This window comes from Nyctereutes procyonoides, unplaced genomic scaffold (genome assembly GCF_905146905.1).
Source record: "Nyctereutes procyonoides isolate TBG_1078 unplaced genomic scaffold, NYPRO_anot_genome, whole genome shotgun sequence".
NCBI classification, from domain to species: domain Eukaryota; kingdom Metazoa; phylum Chordata; class Mammalia; order Carnivora; family Canidae; genus Nyctereutes; species Nyctereutes procyonoides.
This window is the reverse complement of record NW_026575049.1, coordinates 7,521,343-7,545,175: the sequence shown is the minus strand read 5'-3', so window position 1 is coordinate 7,545,175 and position 23,833 is coordinate 7,521,343. Positions and strand designations below refer to the sequence as shown.

Below are 23,833 nucleotides of genomic sequence, written 5' to 3'. Positions count from 1 at the left end.
ATAAACCCATTTTGCTAACTTTTTTTTTTAAACCACAATCCTGGTACACAGTCTGAAAAAAACAAACAAACAAACAAAAAAAAAACCACCAAAGTCAACTTAGAGGTACTTGTTACGGGATGTGTTCTCATCTTTCCCATCTGCCCCCAGCCTCACAGCCCCACCTGCAGCATCTTTATTATTTTCATGTGACACAGTCTACACATCAGAATGCCCACCACTGATCAGAACTAATAACCACAAAATTGGGTACTGAAGAACAATTACCCCCTGTAGGGAATCTGGGGCTCTTAATCTGCAAACGGTGATCTCATTGGTAGACTGGGACCAAATCACAAGAGAAGTGAAAGATGAAAAATACAAGAACAAGAACTTTTCTGCATATTTCATCATCCACAGGATGTTTTCACAGGCAGAAATTTTTCAGTTCTTTTCGGGGCATTGCAGCCAGCTGGAGATAACGCCCTGCTTCTTGCATTTGGTTCTGCATGTAAATAAAGAATCTGTCACCTGGCAACCTATAAGGCACGTTAGACTTTCATCCTTCTTCTAGAAGGGGGAAAAAAGGGGAATAATCTAAAGCAAAGAGGACCATGGGCAGCTCTTTCTGCCCACAGATCCTGCCCCTGTGTTTTAATAAAACATTTTTTGCACGGAATAATAAGTAAATAAATAAATAATAAAAAAAGAAAAGCGCTGTGTATTGGTTTTATCTATTACAACAGTCTTTGTAAAGTGGGATAATTGTATTTGCCCCCCCAACCATAAGACCAACATTTTGACATACACTAATGTTGGGGAATTTCCAAAGAGCCATCCAAAACAAATACGATGATGGAAAAACTTCAGGTTCTGGAGTGCTCTTCAGTCCCAGTACCATTAAATGAAATAGACTGTTGAAGTGTTATTACAAAACTACAGAGTAGCATGCAGGCATAATTGAAAAAGTGGTTAAGTTTACCCTGGAGGGCGAGGAAGGGAAATAATGCTTCAGAGGAGTTCTGAAAAATATTCTCCGGGTTGACAAGGAAGAAAAAGCTTTCCAAAGACATGGATGCAGGAGACAGCAGGCCCTTCCCAGGCCCTGCAAGGAGCTCCACACAACCAAAGCTGCCCAGGAGGCCTGCATGGCCAAGGGCAACAGCGAGCACTGAGGGTACTGAGCTGCAGACAGATGCCAACAGGTCCTGTGCCACCTGAGCCTCTTCCGGGGAAGAGTCACTGAAAGGCACTTAACAAGGAGCGTGGGAACAGATGTGCCCTCTGCAAGGCTGGCCAGGGGTAGTGTGGGGAGCGCAGGGTATGATGGGGAGACCAGGGAAGAAATACTGCATGAGACCAAGATGAGGAACAAGGGAGCAAGCCAAAGGCCAGCACCAGAGAGGAATGGAAACCTAAGAGATGCCAGTGAAGCTGAGCTGAGAGTCCACGGCTCACATACTCCCAAAGCACCCTGGGTGAGTGAGAAGAAATGCCAGGTTGCAGGAGTTAAGGGTGAACGGAGAGGTCCCATGGAGCTGTGGTTTATGATTTTTCCAGTGGAAAGTTTGTGGGGAAGCATACAGGCACTGGAGTCCCAAAGTTCAGGATTAAGTCCCAGCTCTGCAACTAATGAGCTATGTGACCATGAGCTAGTTAATTAACCCTCCTGGGGGAGCTTTCTCACTTGAAAAGGCAGGGAGAGTAATCCTACCTACTTCCCAGGCTTATGCAGAGACCTGAATGAGACCAAGTGTTTAAGCTGCCTGACATAATGACGGCACTACAGGCACCTGCCTTTCGCTTAACAAGTGGCATGCCCCCAAAATGTACAAGTACACTGAGCAAGGACTCGGAAACATTTAAAATCCTACCAAGTGTGACTCCTATATCCCCTGAACTTCATAAATACATACTTAGTACCAGGAGATTCACATTATTAAAAGTGCAGATTCTAGGGGCGCCTGGCTGGCTCAGACTGTAGAGCACGTGGCCCTGAATCTCAGGATTGTGAGTTCAAGCCTCATGTTAGTTGTGGAGATTACTTAAAAATCTTAAATTAAAAAAAAAAAAAAAGGGACGCCTGGGTGGCTCAGCAGTTGAGCATCTGCCTTCGGCTCAGGGTGTGATCCTGGGATCTGTATCTGGCTCCCTTGGAGGAGCCTGCTTCTCCCTCTGCCTCTGTCTCTGCCTCTTTCTGTGTGTCTCTCATGAATAAATAAATCTTTTTTAAAAAATAAAAATAAATAAAATTAAAATTAAAAGTACAGATTCTAGAGTTAGGATTCCTGGGTTCAAAATCAGGCCCCTCCACATACTTACTGAGTGACATTGGCAATTCACTTAAATTCTCTGTGGCTCAGTTCCCACATCTGTAAAATGGGGATGAGAACAGTACCGACATAAAATGATGTCGGATAAGGACTAAATAAATTACTTTCACATCTCGAGTGCTGAGAGCTATGCTGGTTCACAGTGCGGAATCTCGGAAAAGACCAGATGGATAAATCCTGATCCCACACATACTGGATAGGTGGGAGTAAAACCAGAATCTCTTCTGTTCCTCCTGCCCTGTAACTAAGCACTAACACAAAGGTGACTATAACTAACTCAGCCCATAGTAAAGTGCTACACTAAAATCCCATAAACTAGTTATACTGGTAACTGGACTCTCCCACCCAGAGAAACTATCAAAGTTCAAAGAGCGTCAGGCATAGAATAGGTTGGAAATATAGGGCTGAAGATATAGATATTGGGGAGAAATGAAAAGATAAGTAAACGGTGCACCAAATCCCCAGCGGACTCACTTATTTGCCCAGCTGAAAAGCAGTGTACCATAAAACAAAAGCAAAGGAGACAGCTATGTGATGTTTAAAAACATACACAATAATGATCTTTCTAAATCCCTAAATCGAGAGTTGGTGGATCTTAAAAAAAAAAAAAAAAAAAGTATGAAATACGGCAAATCTCCCAGGAAACAACTTATCATAAATAAAAAGGCTACTTAAAAGGTTTTTGAAACAAAACACTGGCAGAGATTTATTGGTTTTCTGACATGTTGTCTATGAGTACCCACTCAAGTCATTTATAGCTCTAGGAAAGAAACGTTAAAAACTTCTCTGCGTCTCAACTCTAACAATTTCATCCTAATATTCCTTCCATTACCCAGAAGGTAGAATTTTAATATAACAGTCATAATAAATTAGAGATGGGTGAAAATACCCTCCTTTTTTTTAATTTTTATTTATTTATGATAGTCACAGAGAGAGAGAGAGGCAGAGACACAGGCAGAGGGAGAAGCAGGCTCCATGCACCGGGAGCCCGACGTGGGATTCGATCCCGGGTCTCCAGGATCACGCCCTGGGCCAAAGGCATGCGCCAAACCGCTGCACCACCCAGGGATCCCAATACCCTCCTTTTCACAGTCCTGCTACCAGTAACAAACGTAAGGAACATCTATACGGTAATATGTTTGGGGATCACAGAATTAATTCTTGGTGAAAGGAAATAAGTTCCATGTGTTCTTTTTTTTTTAACTCACGACCCTGACCTCAAAAGTCGCAGGCTCCAGGGACTGAGCCAGTCGGGTGCCCCCTATGTGTTCTGCTATTGACTATGTACTAAGTACCACAGAGATACCTTATACATATTATCTCATTTCATTTTATCATGACCCTGAAGAGTAGAACTAAATAAATACTAAGGATTCAAAAATCATCCTAATTGTGAATGTTAACCAACAAACCCAACTACCCCTCTCCCAAGCTTCCTCTTCTAAGTTTCTCTCCCTGCCCCTCTTCCCAATTAGAGTCCAGGGAGAGGCTGCAAAGAGTAAACCAGCCAGGACACTAGCACTGGGGAGGAGATCTACAGCCATGGAAAAGCTGGCCCCCTTCCCCAACAGAGATTCTATTGCCCCCTCCCCCAACCATCAAGAATCAGCCAACTGAGATTTCAGGAAGCTAGAGCAATTCAACAAAGTTCCCAACTTTCTCTTTTGCTCATGCTTAAATATAGATGCTTTCCACATTAGAGCACAACATGGCTTAAGGCCCCCCATACCTCAAAACAGAAAAAAATGAGGAAATCACTTACTCTCCCAATTTTGCCCAGATGGCCAGCGACACTCTTAAGATGATTTCCGAACCTTCAAAGAAGACTGAATCCCAGATCTTTAAGACTGTATGGTTAGGGAGGCAGGTGGCAAAGAGAGTCAGAAACCACTGCATCGTGAAGACGTTCGTAAGTGGGGGCTCGTATCCACCTGAAATAAAACAAACACTCTGCGCTTTGCAAGATATAAAAATACCCTTGTTCAATTTTCCATGTCCACCAAATACACTTCCTGGCTTATTTCTTTATATCTTTAAAGTCTGGTTCTTCCCCCCACGCCCCCCACCCCTTTGCTCCTTCCTCTTTTTGGAAGGACAAAGGTATGTTTGATAAGATCTCAATAAGATGACCTTCACAAATTCTTTATGGTTATTTCAGGAATTTTTTTGCAGATTCTATTTATTTGACACACAGAGAGACAAAGAGAGCACAAGCAGCAGATATGGCAGAGAGAGAGGGAGAAGCAGGCTCTCTGCTAAGCGGGGAGCCCAACACAGGCTCCATTCCAGGAGTCCCTGGGATCATGCATGACCTGACCCAAAAGCAGACGCTTAACTGACTGAGCCACCCAGGTGCCCTGATATTTCAGAAAGCTTATCCTAGAACTTAATTAGGCTCTACCTATTGTGGAGTATTGAAAATTAAGGAGAATGTTCTCACCAAAAAAACAGGAGAAAAAGAAAGGATTTTAGCCTCTTAAAAGCAGAATTCAATTTTCAAAACCCCGGAAAGCCTACTTAATTCAAATGCCACTGATAAAAAACATTGCTCATTAAGAGATTACTTGTCTGCTTCTTAAATTATGCACAGCTCTCAGACCACAGTGAAATTAAACTAGACATCAGTAACAGAAAGAGAGCTGGAAAATCCTAAAGTATGTGGACTAAGCAACATCAAATTTTAAAATATTTTGAAATAAACTATATATACAGCTCACACTGAGGTTTCTGAATTCACGATAAACACGGAGCTCTCTCCTTCTTCCTATGATGGCATTAAGTATGTATTCTATGAAACATAAAAATGGATATTTAAACTGATCCTTCCTCCAAGTTTGTCAGGCTATGCATTTACCCATGGATAAGCAAAAAGAGATCTATTATTCTCCTGCACTCGTTCTCTCTTCTTACCCGAGAACAAAGGAGCATCTTTGCTCAGAGACTTAGAATCTGTGGGCAGTGCTGATAGGCAAGTGCAGGACGTTTGGAGGAAAACATGGAGCCCAGGAAAGGACGTCTGACATGGGACAGGCAAGGCAGTCTATCTGGAAGCACTATGAAATCCACGCAGGTGCATAATTATACTCTGCAGCCAAATTACATGAGATTATTCGAATGGCTCAGAAGGAAATGCTGAGAGACTCCCAGGTGTCACTAGAATTTCCAGTGTACCATAATCACAGATTAGGTCCTCAAATCCTTTCATATCTTCCCAGATTGAAATGCATGGGTGGGGAACTGGCAACCGTTTTACAGGAAACACAACAAACTTCTGATTATTCTTCCTGGGAAGTGCAGACAGTGGGTATAATCACAGCCGCTAGCTTGGTGATGCCCAGCAGACAGCAGCGACTCAGAGCTGCTTGCAGAGCAGAGTCTCCAACCCCAACCTCAACCCAGTGCCTTTCCTCAGCATTCAGATTCTACCTAGGGGTCTCAGGGAGCCCTTCTCCAGAAAGAGCTGGCCCATTCACAGAAATACCCTTACCATGGATAGATAAAAGAAGCATTAAACATTTCAATACAAAAAGACTGTTGATTTAGCGCCTAAAGCTTAACGAAGATACATGTTCCTCTCTACATAGCCTCCATGGTTCAGGCAAAACTACAGTCTGTGAAACTGTACTGGAATTCAGTTTTTAAAAACTCCTATGGATGGATGCCAGCATAGAGCAGTTTAACTAGATGGTAAGGCATGGACACCAGTGTTCTTCTAGAGGGCAACATGTCATTTTAGGTGTTGATCTGATACCAGTAAAGTATTAGGTTCTTGACAGACTTGGCCACTTGACCATGGCCCTATGTTTTTTTTCAGCTGTTTCTGTTCTCTACCAATCTATTTCATTGTACCAAACGCTCACTAACAGAAATACCTGAAAACAAGTATTTCTGCTCAAGGTTTAGGCTCAGATGTACAGTGGAATCAAGGAAGTAAAATATTTTCAAAGGTATAATGGCATTGAGTAATCACTACCTCCACTTTCCTTGTTTGCAGTTCTCTGAAGAGTATCCAGGTGCTGAGATAATTCAGGGAGCTTCAGTCTCAAGAGATCTCTGAAGACAGCCATATCCACAGACAAAGCCCGGAGATTATTAACAAAATAGCTTTCAGGAAGTACCTTATCAATAAGGTAAATCATGATCTGAAGAAAAAGATAAAAAATAAGATTGCTTCCTAAAGACTGGGATCCCAACATGCCCTAAATAGAAGGGACATATTCAAAAAATGCAGTTAGCCAAGCACACCATCCTTCAAAACATGTCAATATCAAATGTTCTGGATTTTCAAGGCTCATCTCCATGCTGGGCAAGGAGCGAGTGGCATAATTATTAAAGTATTATTAAAGTAACTCAGACCCACAGGCCACTGCTGTCGAAAGTTTCTAGATAAGCCACTAGACCTGAGGTACCCCGTAAGTAGCTGTGCTTGCACAACCCTCAGCCTTACTCAGAAGTCATGGAGCACATGCTCCACCAGCGGCCCGCAAGAATCTCAATACTGGCTCCCTGATGTGAGCACAGTTTCACAACCTTTATATGAAAACCAAGAGCTGAACCATCATAAACCACCCCAACTAAAGCCAGTCTCAAGATTCACTTAGCCTCAACCTGGTTATTAAAACTAAGAGTGGCTTTGGGTCCACTTTCCTTTCCCAGGAGAATACAAGGCTTTGTTTGAACAAATGGTACTTTGAAAATCTGGCTTTCTTTCATAAGATGGTCTCATAAATTCTTCAAATTACTATTTTCACTCTTACTTTTCTATTTGTGTTACCTTTGCAAAGATGTCAAGAACCACTAGAATGATCCAGCAAAACACAAGAGTTCTATATGTCAATCTCTGGCCCTTTCCCTGTCAGCCTGTATACCCTGCTATGCTGTCCTCCCTAGAAGGCCACTAATAATCCCCTGAGCACAGGGAAAACAAAATTAAGAATCAAGTCAGAGCCAGCCCCATAGGGTAGTCTCATAGTTTAATTTTCAATCTAACACAAAACTCTATACTCTAAGAAAATTATCTCCCAGACCAGACAAAGGCCCATTTCTCCCTCATCCCTGGCTTGTAATTTCTACATTTTTAGGGTCAGAGTTTTGACTAAGTTGATAAGGGTTGCGCCATACTCTTGAGAAGGTCCCTCTGAGACCTTTAATACAAGAGCGGGCAGGTGGAGCTTAGCAATGAAGGGAGTACAGAATATTCCATCTGTGGAGGGAAGAAGGACCTAGTGAGATTGATGCCAGTTGATGGGGAGTGCAGATCTCCGGCAGGGCAGGGTGCCCAGTGGGGACCTTGTACTCTATGAGTAAGGAGAAGAGGGATTTACAGGATGACACAGGCACAATTTAAAGGTAATAGTCTGGAGGAGGAGGGGCAAGATGGCGGAAGAGCAGGGTCCCCAAACCACCTGTCCCCACCAAATTACCTAGATAACCTTCAAACCATCCTGAAAATCTACGAATTCGGCCTGAGATGTAAAGAGAGACCAGCTGGAACGCTACAGTGAGAGGAGTCCGCGCTTCTATCAAGGTAGGAAGACGGGGAAAAGAAATAAAGGAACAAAAGGCCTCCGAGGGGGAGGGGCACCGCGAGGAGCCGGGCTGAGGCCGGGGCGAGTGTCCCCAGGACAGGAGAGCCCCGTCCCGGAGGAGCAGGAGCTGCACCAACCTTCCCGGGCGGGCGGAAAGGGGCTCGCAGGGAGTTGGAGCAGGACCCAGGAGGGCGGGGATGCCCTCGGGCTCCCGGGGACACTAACAGACACCTGCGCCCCGGGAGAGTGCGCCGAGCTCCCTAAGGGCTGCAGCGCGCACGGCGGGGCCGGAGCAGCTCGGAGGGGCTCGGGCGGCGGCTCCGCGGAGGGGGCTGCGGGGCGGGAGCGCGAATCCCACAGCGCAGGCCCCGGAGCACAGGGCGCCGGGACACAGCCCAGGATCCGGCCTCCCCCGGGACAGGCAGAGGCCGGGAGGGCCCAGGACAGCGAGGACGCTCCTGCCCCGAGCTGAGCAGATCAGCGGCCCCGCCCCGGAGCCTCCAGGCCCTGCGGACGGAGAGCCGAGAGCCCCGAGCCCCGTAGTTCCTGCGGAGGCTGAATCCAGGCTTCCAGAGTTGCCATAGCAACTGCTGCTGTTCCTCCTGGGGCCCCACGGGGTAAACAACCCCCGCTGAGCCCTGCAGCAGGCAGGGGCAGAGCAGCTCCCCCAAGTGCTAACACCTGAAAATCAGCACAGCAGGCCCCTCCCCCAGAAGACCAGCTAGAGGGACCAGTGATACTCCCCCGTGTTCCAATACAACTTGTTTTTGGCCACTCTGCACTGAGCAAAATGACTAGAAGGAAAACCTCACCTCAAAAGAAAGAATCAGAAACAGCCCTCTCTCCCACAGAGTTACAAAATCTGGATTACAATTCAATGTCAGAAAGCCAATTCAGAAGCACTATTATACAGCTACTGGTGGCTCTAGAAAAAAGCATTAAGGACTCACGAGACTTCATGACTGCAGAATTTAGATCCAATCAGGCAGAAATTAAAAATCAATTGAATGAGATGCAATCCAAACTAGAAGTCCTAACGACGAGGGTTAACGAGGTGGAAGAAGGAGTGAGTGACATAGAAGACAAGTTAATGGCAAAGAGGGAAACTGAGGAAAAAAGAGACAATCAATTAAGGGACCATGAAGACAGATTAAGGCAAATAAATGACAGTCTAAGGAAGAAAAACCTACGTTTAATTGGGGTTCCCGAGGGCGCCGAAAGGGACAGAGGGCCAGAATATGTATTTGAACAAATCCTAGCTGAAAACTTTCCCAATCTGGGAAGGGAAACAGGCATTCAGATCCAGGAAATAGAGAGATCCCCCCCTAAAATCAATAAAAACCGTTCAACACCTCGACATCTAATAGTGAAGCTTGCAAATTCCAAAGATAAAGAGAAGATCCTTAAAGCAGCAAGAGACAAGAAGTCCCTGACTTTCATGGGGAGGAATATTAGGGTAACAGCAGACCTCTCCACAGAGACGTGGCAGGCCAGAAAGGGCTGGCAGGATATATTCAGGGTCCTAAATGAGAAGAACATGCAACCAAGAATACTCTATCCAGCAAGGCTCTCATTCAAAATGGAAGGAGAGATAAAGAGCTTCCAAGACAGGCAGGAACTGAAAGAATATGTGACCTCCAAACCAGCTCTGCAAGAAATTTTAAGGGGGACTCTTAAAACGCCCCTTTAAGAAGAAGTTCAGTGGAACAATCCACAAAAACAAGGACTAAATAGATATCATGATGACACTAAACTCATATCTGTCAATAGTAACTCTGAACGTGAATGGGCTTAATGACCCCATCAAAAGGCGCAGGGTTTCAGACTGGATAAAAAAGCAGGACCCATCTATTTGCTGTCTACAAGAGACTCATTTTAGACAGAAGGACACCTACAACCTGAAAATAAAAGGTTGGAGAACCATTTACCATTCAAATGGTTCTCAAAATATACCCTAAAAACTACAGAACACTTCTGAAAGAAATTGAGGAAGACACAAAGAGATGGAAAAATATTCCATGCTCATGGATTGGCAGAATTAATATTGTGAAAATGTCAATGTTACCCAGGGCAATTTACACGTATAATGCAATCCCTATCAAAATACCATGGACTTTCTTCAGAGACTTAGAACAAATTATTTTAAGATTTGTGTGGAATCAGAAAAGACCCCAAACAGCCAGGGGAATTTTAAAAAAGAAAACCATATCTGGGGGCATCACAATGCCAGATTTCAGGTTGTACTACAAAGCTGTGTTCATCAAGACAGTGTGGTACTGGCACAAAAACAGACACATAGATCAATGGAACAGAACAGAGAACCCAGAAGTGGACCCTGAACTTTATGGTCAACTAATATACGATAAAGGAGGAAAGACGATCCACTGGAAGAAAGACAGTCTCTTCAATAAATGGTGCTGGGAAAATTGGACATCCACATGCAGAAGAATGAAACTGGACCACTCTCTTGCACCATACACAAAGATACACTCAAAATAGATGAAAGATCTAAATGTGAGACAAGATTCCATCAAAATCCCAGAGGAGAACTCAGGCAACACCCTTTTTGAACTTGGCCACAGTAACCGGAGAAGGACAAACAGTGTATGTTCTCATTCATTTGGGGAATATGAATAATAGTGAAAGGGAATATAAGGGAAGGGAGAAGAAATGTGTGAGAAATATCAGAAAGGGAGACAGAACATAAAGACTTCTAACTCTGGGAAATGAACTAGGGGTGGTGGAGGGGGAGGAGGGCGGGGGGTGGGGGTGAATGGGTGACGGGCACTGAGGGGTACACTTGACTGGATGAGCACTGGGTGTTATTCTGTATGTTGGTAAATTGAACACCAATAAAAATTAATTTATAAAATTAAAAAAAAAATAAAGGTAATAGTCTATTATTGCACTTTTTATCTAAGGATTTAATACTGAGAGAGATACTTAAACTTCTCTGAAGAAATCATGATCTCCCAAAATTACACGAAACAAGAAAAACAAATTTTCAATTATCACAGTAATTCTTGTGACACAATGAAATTCTCTGTCCAAAGGCATCGCAAAGTCTGACAGGACATTAGAGACAGGCTGGGTAGAATGTTAGGTATGTCACTCCACCCATTAATATATTTCAAAAGCCCCACATTAGATCTTAAAAAAAAAAGAAGAAGAAAGAAAGAAAAAAAGAGGATAAATAATGGCAATAGAACAAAAACAGTCTCTTCAACAAATGGTGCTGGAACAAATGGATATCCACATGGCAAAAAATAAATCTAGACACAAACCTTACACCTTTCACAACAAATTGAGTCAAAATCGATGGCAGACCTAAATGCAAAATGTAAAACTATTAAATCTCTTAGGAGGTAGCATAGCCCAGAGCCCTTGGGTATGGTGATGATGACCTTTCAGGTACAACAGCAAGGACACGATCCATGAAAGAAATCATTGGCAAGCCAGATTTCTTTAAAATTAAAAATTTTGGTTTTGGGAAAGACAATGTCAAGAGAATAAGAGGACAAGCCACAGCCTGGGAGAAAATATTTGTGAAAGACATATCTGATTAAAGACTGTTATCCAAAATATACAAAGAACTCTTAAGACTCAAAATAATGACTAAAAATGGACCAAAAACTTTAAGAGGTGCCTTGCCAAAGATGTATTCAATGGCAAATAAGCATATGAAAAGATGCTTCACATCATGACATCCGTCATCAAAGCAACCCAAATTCAAACGAGGTAACACCGCACACCTAATAGAACCGTCAAAATCTGGAATGCTCACAGCACCAAATGCTGACAAGGATGTGGGTTAATAGGAATTCTTATACATTGCTGGCAAGAATGCAAAACTGGATAGTCACTTTGGAAGACAGATTGGCGGCTTCTTACAAAACTAAATATACTCTTATCATACGATCCGGCAATCACACCCATTGGTATTTACCCAAAGGAGCTGAAAACTCATGTCCACACAAAAACCTGCACACAGATGCTTAGAGCAGCTATATTCATATTTGCCAAAACTTGGAAGCAACAGAGATGTCCTTCAACAGGTGAATGGATAAACAAACTATGAACATGCAGACAATGGAATATTATTCAGCACTAAAAATAAATGAGCCACCAAGCCATGAAAAGACATGAAGGAAGCTAAATGCATCTTACTAAGTGAAAGAAACCAATCTGAAAAGGCTACATATTGTATGATTCCAACTATAAGACATTCTGGAAAAGGCAAGACTGTAGAGACAGTAAAAATATCAGTGGTTGCCAGGGGTAAGGGCAGGGGAGAGGAATAAGCCGAGCACAGGGGATTATTAGGGCAGTGAACACACTCTGTGTGAATATTACAATGATGAATATATGTCATTAAACATTTGTCTAACCCACAGAATGTACAACACTAAGGGTGAATCGTAAACTATGCACTTTAGGTGATTACAACATGTCGATATAGGTTCAAGAATGTAACAAATGTACCTCAGGTGGGGGATGTGTGGGGGCAGGGGGCATACGGAAAATCTCTGTATGTTCCTCTCAATTTTGCTACGAACCTCAAACTGCTCTAAAAATTATGTATTTTTTAAAAAGTAAATAATGAAGGAGCTTCATAGTTTTACATAGTTAAAAAGTTACCAAGACAAAAACAGTAAGTGCTGAAAAGCATGCAAAATGGTTTACCTACTTCTCAAATAAACTATATATTTGCCTAATAATTAAAATTTGCAGAGGACAAAATAGCTGCTGAAAAACACTGACGTCCAATATTTTCCTTTGCCTCTGAAGTGACTCTTCATGAATCCAATCTTCCTCTGCATATTCAATGTCTAACCACAAGATTCTGAAATGATGATGGTGTCATTTCATTTCATGGAAATCATTTTCTTAGAGGCAGAAATATAAATATTCAGTTCCTCAGCTTTATCTCATCCATATTTTATGTGTGCATTTTTAGTTTCTCAAGGAGTTTCTTTTATGATTTGATTGGCATGTATATCCCTTCCCCCAGACCTTTCTACTTCACCTCCTAACCTGAATTGCTTATTCCAACTCTTCAACAGTTCTCATTTTATAGTCACAGTAATTACATCTGAAAAGAAAAAATCAACTAAAGCTGATAGACTGAGTAAATAAAAGGCTTAATAAAAAATGTTTTAAACTTATATATTTGACTTATCACTGGCTCTCCACTCCCCCACTTATTTGATGAACAAGTAGTTTCAGAGCTTTTTCCTTAAATACAAGGACGGAAAAAGTGAAAGGGTGAATACAGATTGAGATTAGGTCAGACTGGGTTTATGGTTAATTCCACCATAATGCATATAAAACTAGGAGGAACATTTGTTTGTTTTTCCATAGGACATTAGTCAGTGACTGGGAATATCACTAAGGTATTGACCATAATCAAACACAAGGCTGGGGTTGGGGAGGCTCTTGAATACAAAGACTAAGTATCCATCCCATCCATCACAAAGCATTGCAATCAACAGCAGTTTGAGGGTTCAGATAAGAATTAGCAATCCCATATTGCCCCAAGCTAATAAGGGAATAGCCATCCTGCGCATGTGTAATGCTTCATTTCTCATAAAGATTATTTCCGGTGACTAACAGACTCATATTCCAATTTATAAGCTTAAATTGCTTGTGAACCATCTCAAAATGTTTCTAGAATTTTTTTTTTACTAATAATGGTTGCAGGCATTGAAGGTTAAAAGATAATAAAATATAATTCGCTTCCATAACCTATCTCCATGCAAATACTTTCCATCATATATACTCACTCTCAGCCTGACCTCCTCCATAGCTTGCCCCATAGATGAAATGGTAAAGGAACCCAATAAGAAGACCCAACCAACCAGAATTACACATAACTTGTGTAGTAGGCAATTTCTAACATGACACCCCATGACCTCTGCCTCTTAGTAGTCATATCCTTATACAAGCCCTTCCCCTTGAATAAGAGCTGGACCTAGTGACTGGCTTCTAATGAAAAGAATATGGCAAAAATGACGGAATACAACATATGCAACTTAATCTCTCCTACCTTGCTCATTCCCTTTTATTCTTTTACTCACTCTGAGGGATGCCAGTCACCTTGTTGTGAGATGGAGACATGGCAAAGGACTAAAAAAGGTCTCCAGCCAACAGGCAGCCAGGAACATAGGCCCTCAATCCAGCCGCTTGTGAGGGATTAAATGTTACCAACAACCACATGGACTTGGAAGTGAATGCTGTCCCCACCTGAGCCTTCAGATGAGGCTGCAGACACAGCCAACAGTTTGGATGCCACAACAATAGGACTTTGAGCCAGCTAAGTCGCACCCAGATTCCTGACTCAAAGAAACTGTGACGTAAATCACGTTTGCTACTTTAAGCTAAGTCACACCCAGATTCCTGACTCAAAGAAACTGTGAGGTAAATCATGTTTGCTACTTTAAGCAGCTGAATCGTGACACAGCTGTGAAGAATAATTAATATGATTAGTATTCAGCTTGCTTTAAAAATGTGTTTTACAAGTGGGACAAAAAACATAATCGTTCTTCTCACAACTGGCAGCTACATGAGTTGGTCACTTGACCTGGCTTTAATAGTGAAGAAATGGTGATTATGGGTCATTACAAAAGTGTAGAAAACACCCTGGAAGGAGGTGGGACATCAGGGACGAGGAATTATAGTTCCAATACTTCACTCTCAGAAGAATTTCAATTGCTCTCTCCAGAGCCTCATACTCACTTTCAGTGCATCCCCTTCATTGCCTTCCACTACTTCCAGAATTAGAGCAGCCAAGATGTTAAAGCCTTGGCAGTACCCAACATTCTTATTCCACCGGGCGTAGGCCAACAGGACCCGTTTTAACACAACCCTGTCCTGCTCAGCCTCCTGGCCACAGTAAGAACTGCAGCCCGTGCGGTGAAGATCCTGAAGAAGGCAAACAAAAGTTTTTAAAATAGTTCTTCATATTCTCTCAAAAAAAAAAAATACCTTTAGTTATAACTTTGCCTCAGCATTAAATAGAATCAGATTATCAACCTGAATTTTAGTTTTTAAAAATGTTTATGGGCCAAAGCAATTTTTTAAATTTTCTTTTTCTATTGTTTTCTATTTTGCTAAGATACATTTTTCCCCCCAGTTTTATTGACAATGTAGTTAACTAAAGGGCATTTTCAAGAGGAATTTCGGACAGGCAAATTTTCTAACTTTATAATTTTGGGCAGCCCCAATGGCACAGTGGTTTAGCGCCACCTGCAGCCCAGGGCGTGATCCTGGAGACCTGGGATCCAGTCCCACATCAGGCTCCAGCATGGAGCCTGCTTCTCCCTCTGCTCTCTCTCTCTCTCTCTCTCTCTCTCTCTCTCTCTCTCTCTGTCTCTCATGAATAAATAAATAAAAATCTTTTAAAAAAAAAAGTTTTGTCCTAACTTTATAATTTTCTGCCAAAATTTAAAATGTTTCCAGAATTAATACCAAAGGGACACAGTATTAACAAAAATTACATTATAATTCCATACAAATTGACAGTTTCTTTTAATACTATGTCTCAGATAAAACAAAAGTCATTTCAACACATGACTATATTTCAACACTTCAACACATGACTTCAACACATGATAGACGCTAACATTACTCCTTTCTCTGAAACACAATATAATATTTAGCTATCAAAACTCAATAATATGGAGCAAAACTAAAATAGCAAAAAATGCAATCTGTACTACAGAGAGACAGAAAAATCATTCTGTTCAAGATGGAAGAATCTATCCAAACTGTTTTAAAATTTGTATAAAAAATACAGAAACATTTGTTGTGCTTTAATATTTAATTAGGGCAATAAATGTAATTTAATAACTAAGCAGAGACTACAATTTTCAGGAGCTAATGTCATTTTACTGACACAGCATTCACTTCAATGAGGAAAATGAAAGATCCTCTTAATAACATGATTGTTATAAAATGTATATTACCTTAACTCACAATTTAAACAGAAAATATTTCAAACATGGACTACTTCATCACTGAGAAACACTCCTGAAATTCCAAATAAACAGTTGAAATATGGATAGTGCACAAGCTTTTAAAACATACAAAATAAAATTTCCTAATTGTTTTTAACATGTGTCTGAAACAGACCAAGTTAGATCACAAAGTAGCTCCTTTCCATTAGTACTCCTCACAAAAAAAAGTATCCTCAAATCTGTCAAAACCTTAGCCAAACTCTGGTGGCCAAAATTTATAGGAGACAATGTTCCTTTTAAAACCCCAGCTTAGCCTTACGTTGTAATAAACTCATATAAAATCAAAAGCCAATCTTAAAAAAAAAAAAAAAGTGGGCACCTGAGTGGCTCACCCAGTTAAGTGACTGACTCTTGTTGTCAGCTCCAGTCGCGGACCTCAGAGTCATGAGATCGAGCCCTGAATCGAGCTAAGCACAGAGCCCACTTGGGACTCTCTCTCCCTCTCCCTCTTCCCTTCCTCCCTGCCCTCTCTTCTTCTCCCTCAAATAAATAAATAAATCTTTAAAAAAATCAAATTAAAACCCATGTGCTGGAAACTTATGTAAGAGAACAACAGTGGGACTGAATTGAATCAGCAACCTTGGCTGTTGGCAACAGGCCCTAATCAATTGTAATAATCCCAGTAGGCAAACCACAGCTGCCTCCACAGCTGGCTTGAACCCCTGACCATCCGGTTTTAAGTAGACTCATCAGTCAATCTAACTATCTTCATAAATTGGCAGTTAAGAAATTATCAGAGACCCCAACAAGAACCCAATTATTCTAATATGATATATACTTAACTAAATTTCCCAATCTGTAACTTTTATGTAAAAATCTAGCTAAGAGCACTGACCCATGCTAAAGAAAAAGAAATTTCAATCTCCTATCAAGTGAACAGGAGAAGATGAATAGAAACATTTTCCTCTTACTGCCAACATACAAATTTATGAAAACAAGACATAGTCAAAGTTCCCATTAAGAGGCTGTTAACTAACAGAATAAGAAAGCAGGAAATATATGGACATTCAGACCATAAGGTTTGATCCTCTGTCCAGGGAACATCTGGCTCTTAGAAACCTCCTTCTAAGTCAGGACAACAGGCCAAACTCAGGGGCCTTACCTTGACTATTTGAATTCCCATCGAGTCATCATCAGGATTACTCCTTTCATTGAAAGTGAAGCGCATGGTTTTGTCCCAGTCAATAGCTATACTGTGCAAATAATGATCTGCCAAGGTCAACCAAACCTGAAATATTAATAAAAAAGAACACTAAAGTAAAATATACAGTTTCACTTTTATTAAAAAATAATTATTGCATCTGATGAAAAATGAGAGCTGATCCTAGACCAAATATAGCCCACTATTCATTTCAACTTTCATTGACATGTTTGCTAATTGCACCACTTAAGGCCATTTATTCTTTCCATTAACATTTGTTGAGCTTCTACTATGCACCAAGCAGTGATCCAGCCATTAGAAATCCTGTTAAGAAAAAAAAAAAAAATCTTCAACTCTTATTTGAGTTCACTGATTAGCTATATCATCTTCTGAGCTTGCCATAGTTGGCTTTGAATTCTCTCCGTACTTGTACAAGAGCTACCTGGTCATTCATGGAGACTGGGTCTTTTTTCACCACGGAGTGGCCTGTGCCTTTAAATCATCCCTCAATCTCTCTCTCACAACACACAGGTGGGGCCCCATAATGAATAACTTTTTTAAAAAGAGTCACTGGGTATTTTTATTCTGTTGATTACTTTATCCTGAAAAGCTGTTTCTGTAAGATTTTTCATGTATATTTTGAAGAACCGCCAATGTTCAAACGCAAAGGGCATTAAGACTAGGTTCATAAATGAATATACCAAGGAAGCACGTCGAGTTTTAGTATTTGAACATACTTTAGCAGGATTAACAATGATCAATATCTCCAGCCAGAATTTTGTCCCAAGGATCATATACCTTATATTCATAACAGGAATCCATGTCAACTCAGCCTTCAGAATAAATTGAGAATCTGATCCCTTTTCTCCATCTCCATCACTGCAACCCTGATCCACATCTTGCCTGAATTATCTCAAGTCTCCCATTGATCTCCCTGCTTCTGCCTTGTCCCTCCTATTATTAAGCCGGAGAGGTCCATTTAAAATATAAGTGTTATCATGTTACTCTCCAGCTCAAAATTTCCCAATGCTTCTCTCTCTTCCCATCTCAGACTGGGTAAAGGTCCTACTATGGCCCATAAGGTCTCCATGATCTGTCATCCCCCTCTTCCATCACATTTACCTCTACTACTCTCTCTCCAGTAGCTTTCCCCTGTGTTCACTGAGCTTCACTGAGCCACCCTGACCTCTTGCTTTTGCTTGCATACCCCTGAGATGCCCTTACCTGAGGGTGTTTCCTCTGTTTGAGGTGCTCTTCCCCCAGGTAGCTGCCTCCTCCGGGCTCACTTCCACATCTAGGCCCTATTCAAATGTCACCTTGCTATTTAAAATTCCACCTCCTTACCTCCATTCCTCCACTCTGCTCTCATTTCTTTCTCTGCTTTATTTTTATGCATGACACTTATCATCATCTCACATACTTTATATTGAATTCATTGTAAGCTCCATGAGGACAAAAACTTTGGTTTTATCCTCCCATTCCTGTATCCTCAGTACATGGAACAGTACCTTGGCACAGAATACATAATAAATGCCTATTAAATGAATAATGAAAAGAGACAGCTTTTGAATTACTAAATCTAGAATATTCTTTTGGACATTTCAGACATTTTAAAGAGGAACAGAATGCTGATCTTTTGTATTTTAGCCCTAGGAATCCTTCTCACCTTTCTCCTCCATTCCTTTGGTATTCCTGTTGATAGCCTGGCAACTGCCTTGAGAGCATCATACCACTAGGAACACAGAAGAAACATTGGCAAAGTTAGAATATTGACCTGGATAAGCACTTTCAAACCTTTTTCCCATTTCGACATCCAGAGAGTATGATAAAACTTGTACAGCACACTGAGGTAAACAGAGCTTCTTTCAGCCAGGCTCCAAGTCCTATGCACTCCCCACCTTAGGTACTCTTAACACACCTATGACCCATATGCACACACAAGGGTTGGGAAGCTAGTTCAGAAACAAAAACATGTATTATGGATTCAAAATCATACATATTCAGTTCTTATAATTTTTTCACAACTTGCACCATTAATAGAAAGTAAAAAATTTTTCATTGCAGATATAAACCCAGGCTCATAATTTATCTGTAATTTTAAAACTGACTCACCCAACATGTATCAAAGTACATGCTAATTTTCCCACTTTGAGGACGTAGCTCAGTGTATCTTGTATATATACCCCCATATAAGAGTATTTTCAAAACCAAAAATAAAGTTACCTGCTGAAAACCATTTTGACCTAAAGATGGCTCAAGAGTGAACTTCAACTTTGTGTCAACTCCTAGAAGAAAAATACATAACTATTATTTTGGAAAAAAATAACAAGTTAGATCAAAAATAAAAATAAAAATTAACCTGATTCTACTGAGTCATAAAATTTTTAAAACATATTTTTATTAAATTTTAGTCCATTTTGTTAAATAGATTCTTTAAATAGAAAAATAGCCTATGGCCATTAGGATGGTGGCTTCCACAGTTGTCTGAAATAGAGTAAAAAAAAAAATGACACCACAGGTTTGGAGTCACTCAGATCCCCGCTCCACTTTGGTTCCTAGTGTCAAATTTTTAATTTGTCTCAGTCTCAAATTTTTTTTTTTGAGAGAAAGAGAACACATTCATGCATGCGTACATAGGAGGTGGGGGCAGAAAGAGAGCAAGAGAGAAAGAATCTTTTAAGGTTTTATTTATTTATTCATGAGAAATAGAAAGAGAAAGAAAGAGAAAGAGAGAGAAGTAGAGACCCAGGCAGAGGGAGAAGCAGGCTCATGCAGGAAGCCCGGCGTGGGACTCGATCCCAGGTCTCCAGGATCATGCCCTGGGCCAAAGGTGGCACTAAACCACTGAGCCACCCAGGCTGCCCCATGAGAAAGAATCTTAAGCAGGCTCCACACCTAGAGCAGTGTCCAGGCAGGGCCAGATCTCAGGACTGTGAGATCAAGACCTGAGCCGAAACCAAGGGTTGGTCTCTTAATTGACTGAGCCACCCATATGCCCCTCAATTCATCTTTAAATTGTGGGTAATAATATCTTTCTCAGTGGATTGTTATTTATGAAACTTAGGAAGAGAGATCTCTCCTTACAGAATTTGTTTTCTAAGACACGTGCATGGACTAAGTCTACGAAAGAAACTTCTGTGAAATGTTAAAAGTTATCAAAACAAGGTCACCACCTTCTCACTTGTGGACTAATCCACCTCAACAATCTTATTTGGAGATTTTCATGTATCTTAAAATTCTGTCATGATGCACTTGCTCATTGATGATAAAACATTTGGTATTTTTAATCATAGACTACAAGCTAAAAATATAACTGATCTCTAATTCCAAGTTATCTACGACTTTAAATAAACTTCTTTGATTCCAATCCCAAATGTATGGGAGAAGAAAATAAATAGAATATATCAAGACAGTGTGTTTATAATATGCAAAGACTATATGCTATATTCATATTGAGCTTTTATTCAGAATTCCATGTTAGAAGTATGTGCTGTTGTTCTTGAAGTGAAATTAATGACAGTTTTTATTCCCATGTAAGTTTTATTTAGAATAATATAATCAAATCTGAAAAACATTTTTTCCTACAATTTCAAAATCAATTAAATCATATTTCAAGTCACTTTTTTTCTTTCCCAATTCACTTTTTAAAAAAACGTATTACTTAAAAGCTCAAAGATCAAGATATACCAAACATTATTAATAGCATTCAGTTTTACAATTTATGATTGTCATTCATGACAATAGTTTTGCTTCTAAGATGTTGATTGCAGATTAGGCATACTGAAAGCCTCCCCACAACCTCCACTACTTAGGAGTTGGTATGGAGATAGAAATGATCTTCAGAATTTAAAATTACAATAATAAAGTAGATTTGTCCTTTTATATATATATAGAGAGAGAGAGAAAGAGAGTGTGAGTGTGTCAAGCTGGAAAGAGATGTATATGATTTGCCCAAGCCCACGACAGTACGCAGAATCCCTTCTTGGGAGTCCCAGGAGAGTGCTGTGAACACAAGATTTCTAAAGTCAAGCTGTGTGGTACAGAATCCCAGGCATCCAATCAATGCCCTGATAGGTCTTTTCAAAGCTTCAGGCCACTAGCTTATTCTGCCTAAATAAAGATCTCCTTCTCCAAGGGTATATCAAGTACCCCCGCAAATTCTCATCTGTCTGAGATGGTTTCAATGAAGTCCTGCTTCAGTGCACAGCAATGACACAAGGGCCACGAGAGTGCCTCCAGCTGGAGCCAAGGATTCAGGGCACCAGGAGAAACACGCCTCGCTCTACGGTTGCTGTCCAGATGCCCGGTGCTGAACGGAGGAGCAGATAGTCATGACTTCTGCTCTGCTGGAACAACGGCAAGAGAACAAGTCCCGCGCTGACTTATTTCAACCGAAATAAGCTAAAAAGCTCATTAAAGCTTTTTTATTAAAGCTTAAGCTAAAAGCTCCGAACTCCCTGTATGTATGATCAAATACGCTCCCTCTGCTTTTTTTTTTTTTTTTTAAGAACACCTGCTGGGCATCAGGTGCTGAAAACCGACTGGGGTTAGTCTAAACCACAACTATTTTCTCATGATCTAAAATGAGTCACAGGATTTAACCGGAATTGATCATTCACCACCTGCATGCGCTCGCTGAAATCAGGTCATTTTCTCCCCTTTTCTTCTAAACTGAGTAAGGGAGGGGGAGAAGGTTTATGTTTCATCTGAAAGCCAAGGGCTGTTCCGGATTCAGAAACACAAAACACTTTTAACGTGGGAAGGAGTTTCCTTTTTTCTTTTTTTTTTCTTTTCTTTTTTTTTTAAAGGGTAAAGGAAACGATGAATAAATACTACAGTCTCTGCAATCAGACACTTCCTTGCGGAGAAAAAAAAAAGAAGAAGAAGAAAAACAAAGAAACCACCAGGTTCGTAAAGGCAGTCACGCGTTCCACCCTTTGGGGTTGCGCGCCTCGTCAGGTTCTCCCCAGCAGCTTGGGGATGAGCAGGTCCCCGATGGCGCAGGAGGCAGGGGTCGGGGGTGGGGGGGGGCAAGCCTGGAACCCCCTGCGGGTGTCACCCTGGGGACCGGCGAGCGCTGAGCGCCGGGGAGAAAACAGCCGGCTCCCTCTGCGGCCACGCGGTTGCCAGAAAGCTCTGTGCCCATCAGACCCCAGGGAGGGATGCCGGGCGGTGCAGCAGGCGCGGAGCTGCGCAGCCTAGAGGAGCAGGGACGCGGAAACCCCGCCGAGCAGCATAAAGGGCCCGGCCTAGCACGCACCGCGCGCCCCGAGCTCCGGCTACGAGAAAGGGGGTCTCCACTTGCAGGAGGGTTTCCTACCCACCCCCACGCGGGCCCGCGGACCAGACGCTCCGGGCGCTCCCGCCGCGCACGCCCTCGGGGAAATGCACCCGGTGTTCCCTTCGCGGCCGCTGCCTTCCCCTCCAGCCCCGAGCATCCAACCGGCGCCTCCCTCCTCCTCCCACGCGGCTTCCTGCGAGCCCGGAGCACAGCGGGCTGCGCGGCCTCGGGTGGCCCGGGGAGCCGCCGCCGCCGCCGCCGCCCCAACCTCCGCCGGGCGGGCAGGGCCGAGCGCAGCCGGGGCCGGGGCCGGAGCCGGAGCCGGAGCCGGAGCGCGCACAGGCCGCGGGGTCGGGACCGGGAGCAGCGGGGCCTCCCGGCCTTGGGAGGTCGCTGCCCGCGCGCAGGCCTCGGTCCGCGCTCTTCCCTCCCAGGCCGACCCCGCCCGCCGGCGCGGAGCCCCGGTAGCCCGCACCCGGGAGGGGATGGAGGGGGGGCGGGGGGTGGAGAGGGGGTGGAGGAGGGTGCAGGGGTAGGACGCCCCTTCGCAGCCCCGGGTCCTCACCCGGCTCCAGGGTGCAGAGCAGCCGGGGCGCGGTCCGGGAAATGCAGCTGCGCTTCTTGAGCACATTGCTGAGGATGGTGCCCACGCCGCCGCCGCCGCCGCCGCCGCCCTGCCGCTTCAGGCATCTCCCTCCGCGCCTCAGGGAGCCGCTCAGCTTGTCCTGCCGCATCCGGGAGCGCCCCGGGCTCGGGCGCGGCCGCGGGCCGCCTGGGGTCCCGCCGGCCTCGGCGAGGCGGCTCCGGCGAGGGGCGCGCGGGGCGCGGGGGGCGCGGGGAGCCGCGGGCGCCGCCGGAGGAGCGGAGCGCGGGGCGGCGGGCGGGCATCTGCAGTGCGGAGCCCGCGCCGCTGGGGCGGGGAAGGGGGCGGGGGACGGAGGCGGCGCGCCCGCCCCCAAGCCCCGCATCACCGCGCGCGGGCGGGGCGGCCTGGCGCCGCGGGGCCCGAGCGCAGCCGGCTGAGCCCCTGCGCCCCGGGCCGCCAGCAGCGGCGGCGGCGGCGGCAGCAGCAGCGCGGGGAGGTCCCTGTGCCTTCCCAGACCTGGGCCGGGCTGCGGGGGGGGGGGGGGCACGGCATCCCGGAGGGGCAAGTGCCCACCTCGCCCAACAGCGCCGGAGAGGACAGGTGCGGCCCGAGGCGGGGAGGCCGGCGCTCGGGGGAGCGCGAGCTTCACCCCCTCCGTGCCCGGCCCTTTCCTGGCGGCCCAGAGAGGCATGGCAGGCATGGAAAACAAAAATACTGGTTGTTTCCCTTGGAAGCATAGGCTTCAACAAAAGAATCTATACAGGTGTTCACATATAAAAGTGTTTTTTTTTAAGGGCTTCCTAAAAAATAGAAAAATAAAAATTAAAAAAAGGGGGGGGGGTGCTAGTCTCCCCAGCCGGAGACGTCGGTAGTGTAGAACTATTCACTATCATTAACTGTTCAAAACCGAACAAAAAGTCATCCTTAAGCTAGGATATTAACTAATGGAATATGAATCATTAAAAAATGG

General features: G+C 43.4%; 1 protein-coding gene across 2 annotated transcripts in view; it reads right to left on the bottom strand.

Annotated features, from left to right (window-relative positions):
* TBC1D30 (TBC1 domain family member 30) overlaps nucleotides 1–23,123 on the bottom strand; it is a 42,580-nt gene extending 19,457 nt beyond the window's left edge. The window contains exons 1-7 of one of the 2 annotated variants that reach the window (XM_055328992.1): nucleotides 22,843–23,123; nucleotides 19,220–19,281; nucleotides 18,663–18,728; nucleotides 16,958–17,083; nucleotides 14,576–14,761; nucleotides 6,286–6,454; nucleotides 4,075–4,243 (exon numbers count right to left, since the gene is read on the bottom strand). In XM_055328992.1, the coding sequence (XP_055184967.1) occupies nucleotides 4,075–4,243; nucleotides 6,286–6,454; nucleotides 14,576–14,761; nucleotides 16,958–17,083; nucleotides 18,663–18,728; nucleotides 19,220–19,281; nucleotides 22,843–23,011 (947 nt within the window). In that variant the 5' untranslated portion in view covers nucleotides 23,012–23,123. The remainder of the gene's footprint in view (nucleotides 1–4,074; nucleotides 4,244–6,285; nucleotides 6,455–14,575; nucleotides 14,762–16,957; nucleotides 17,084–18,662; nucleotides 18,729–19,219; nucleotides 19,282–22,842) is intronic. The other variant, XM_055328993.1, reaches the window with a different exon arrangement.
* Between the last annotated feature and the right edge of the window lie 710 nt (nucleotides 23,124–23,833).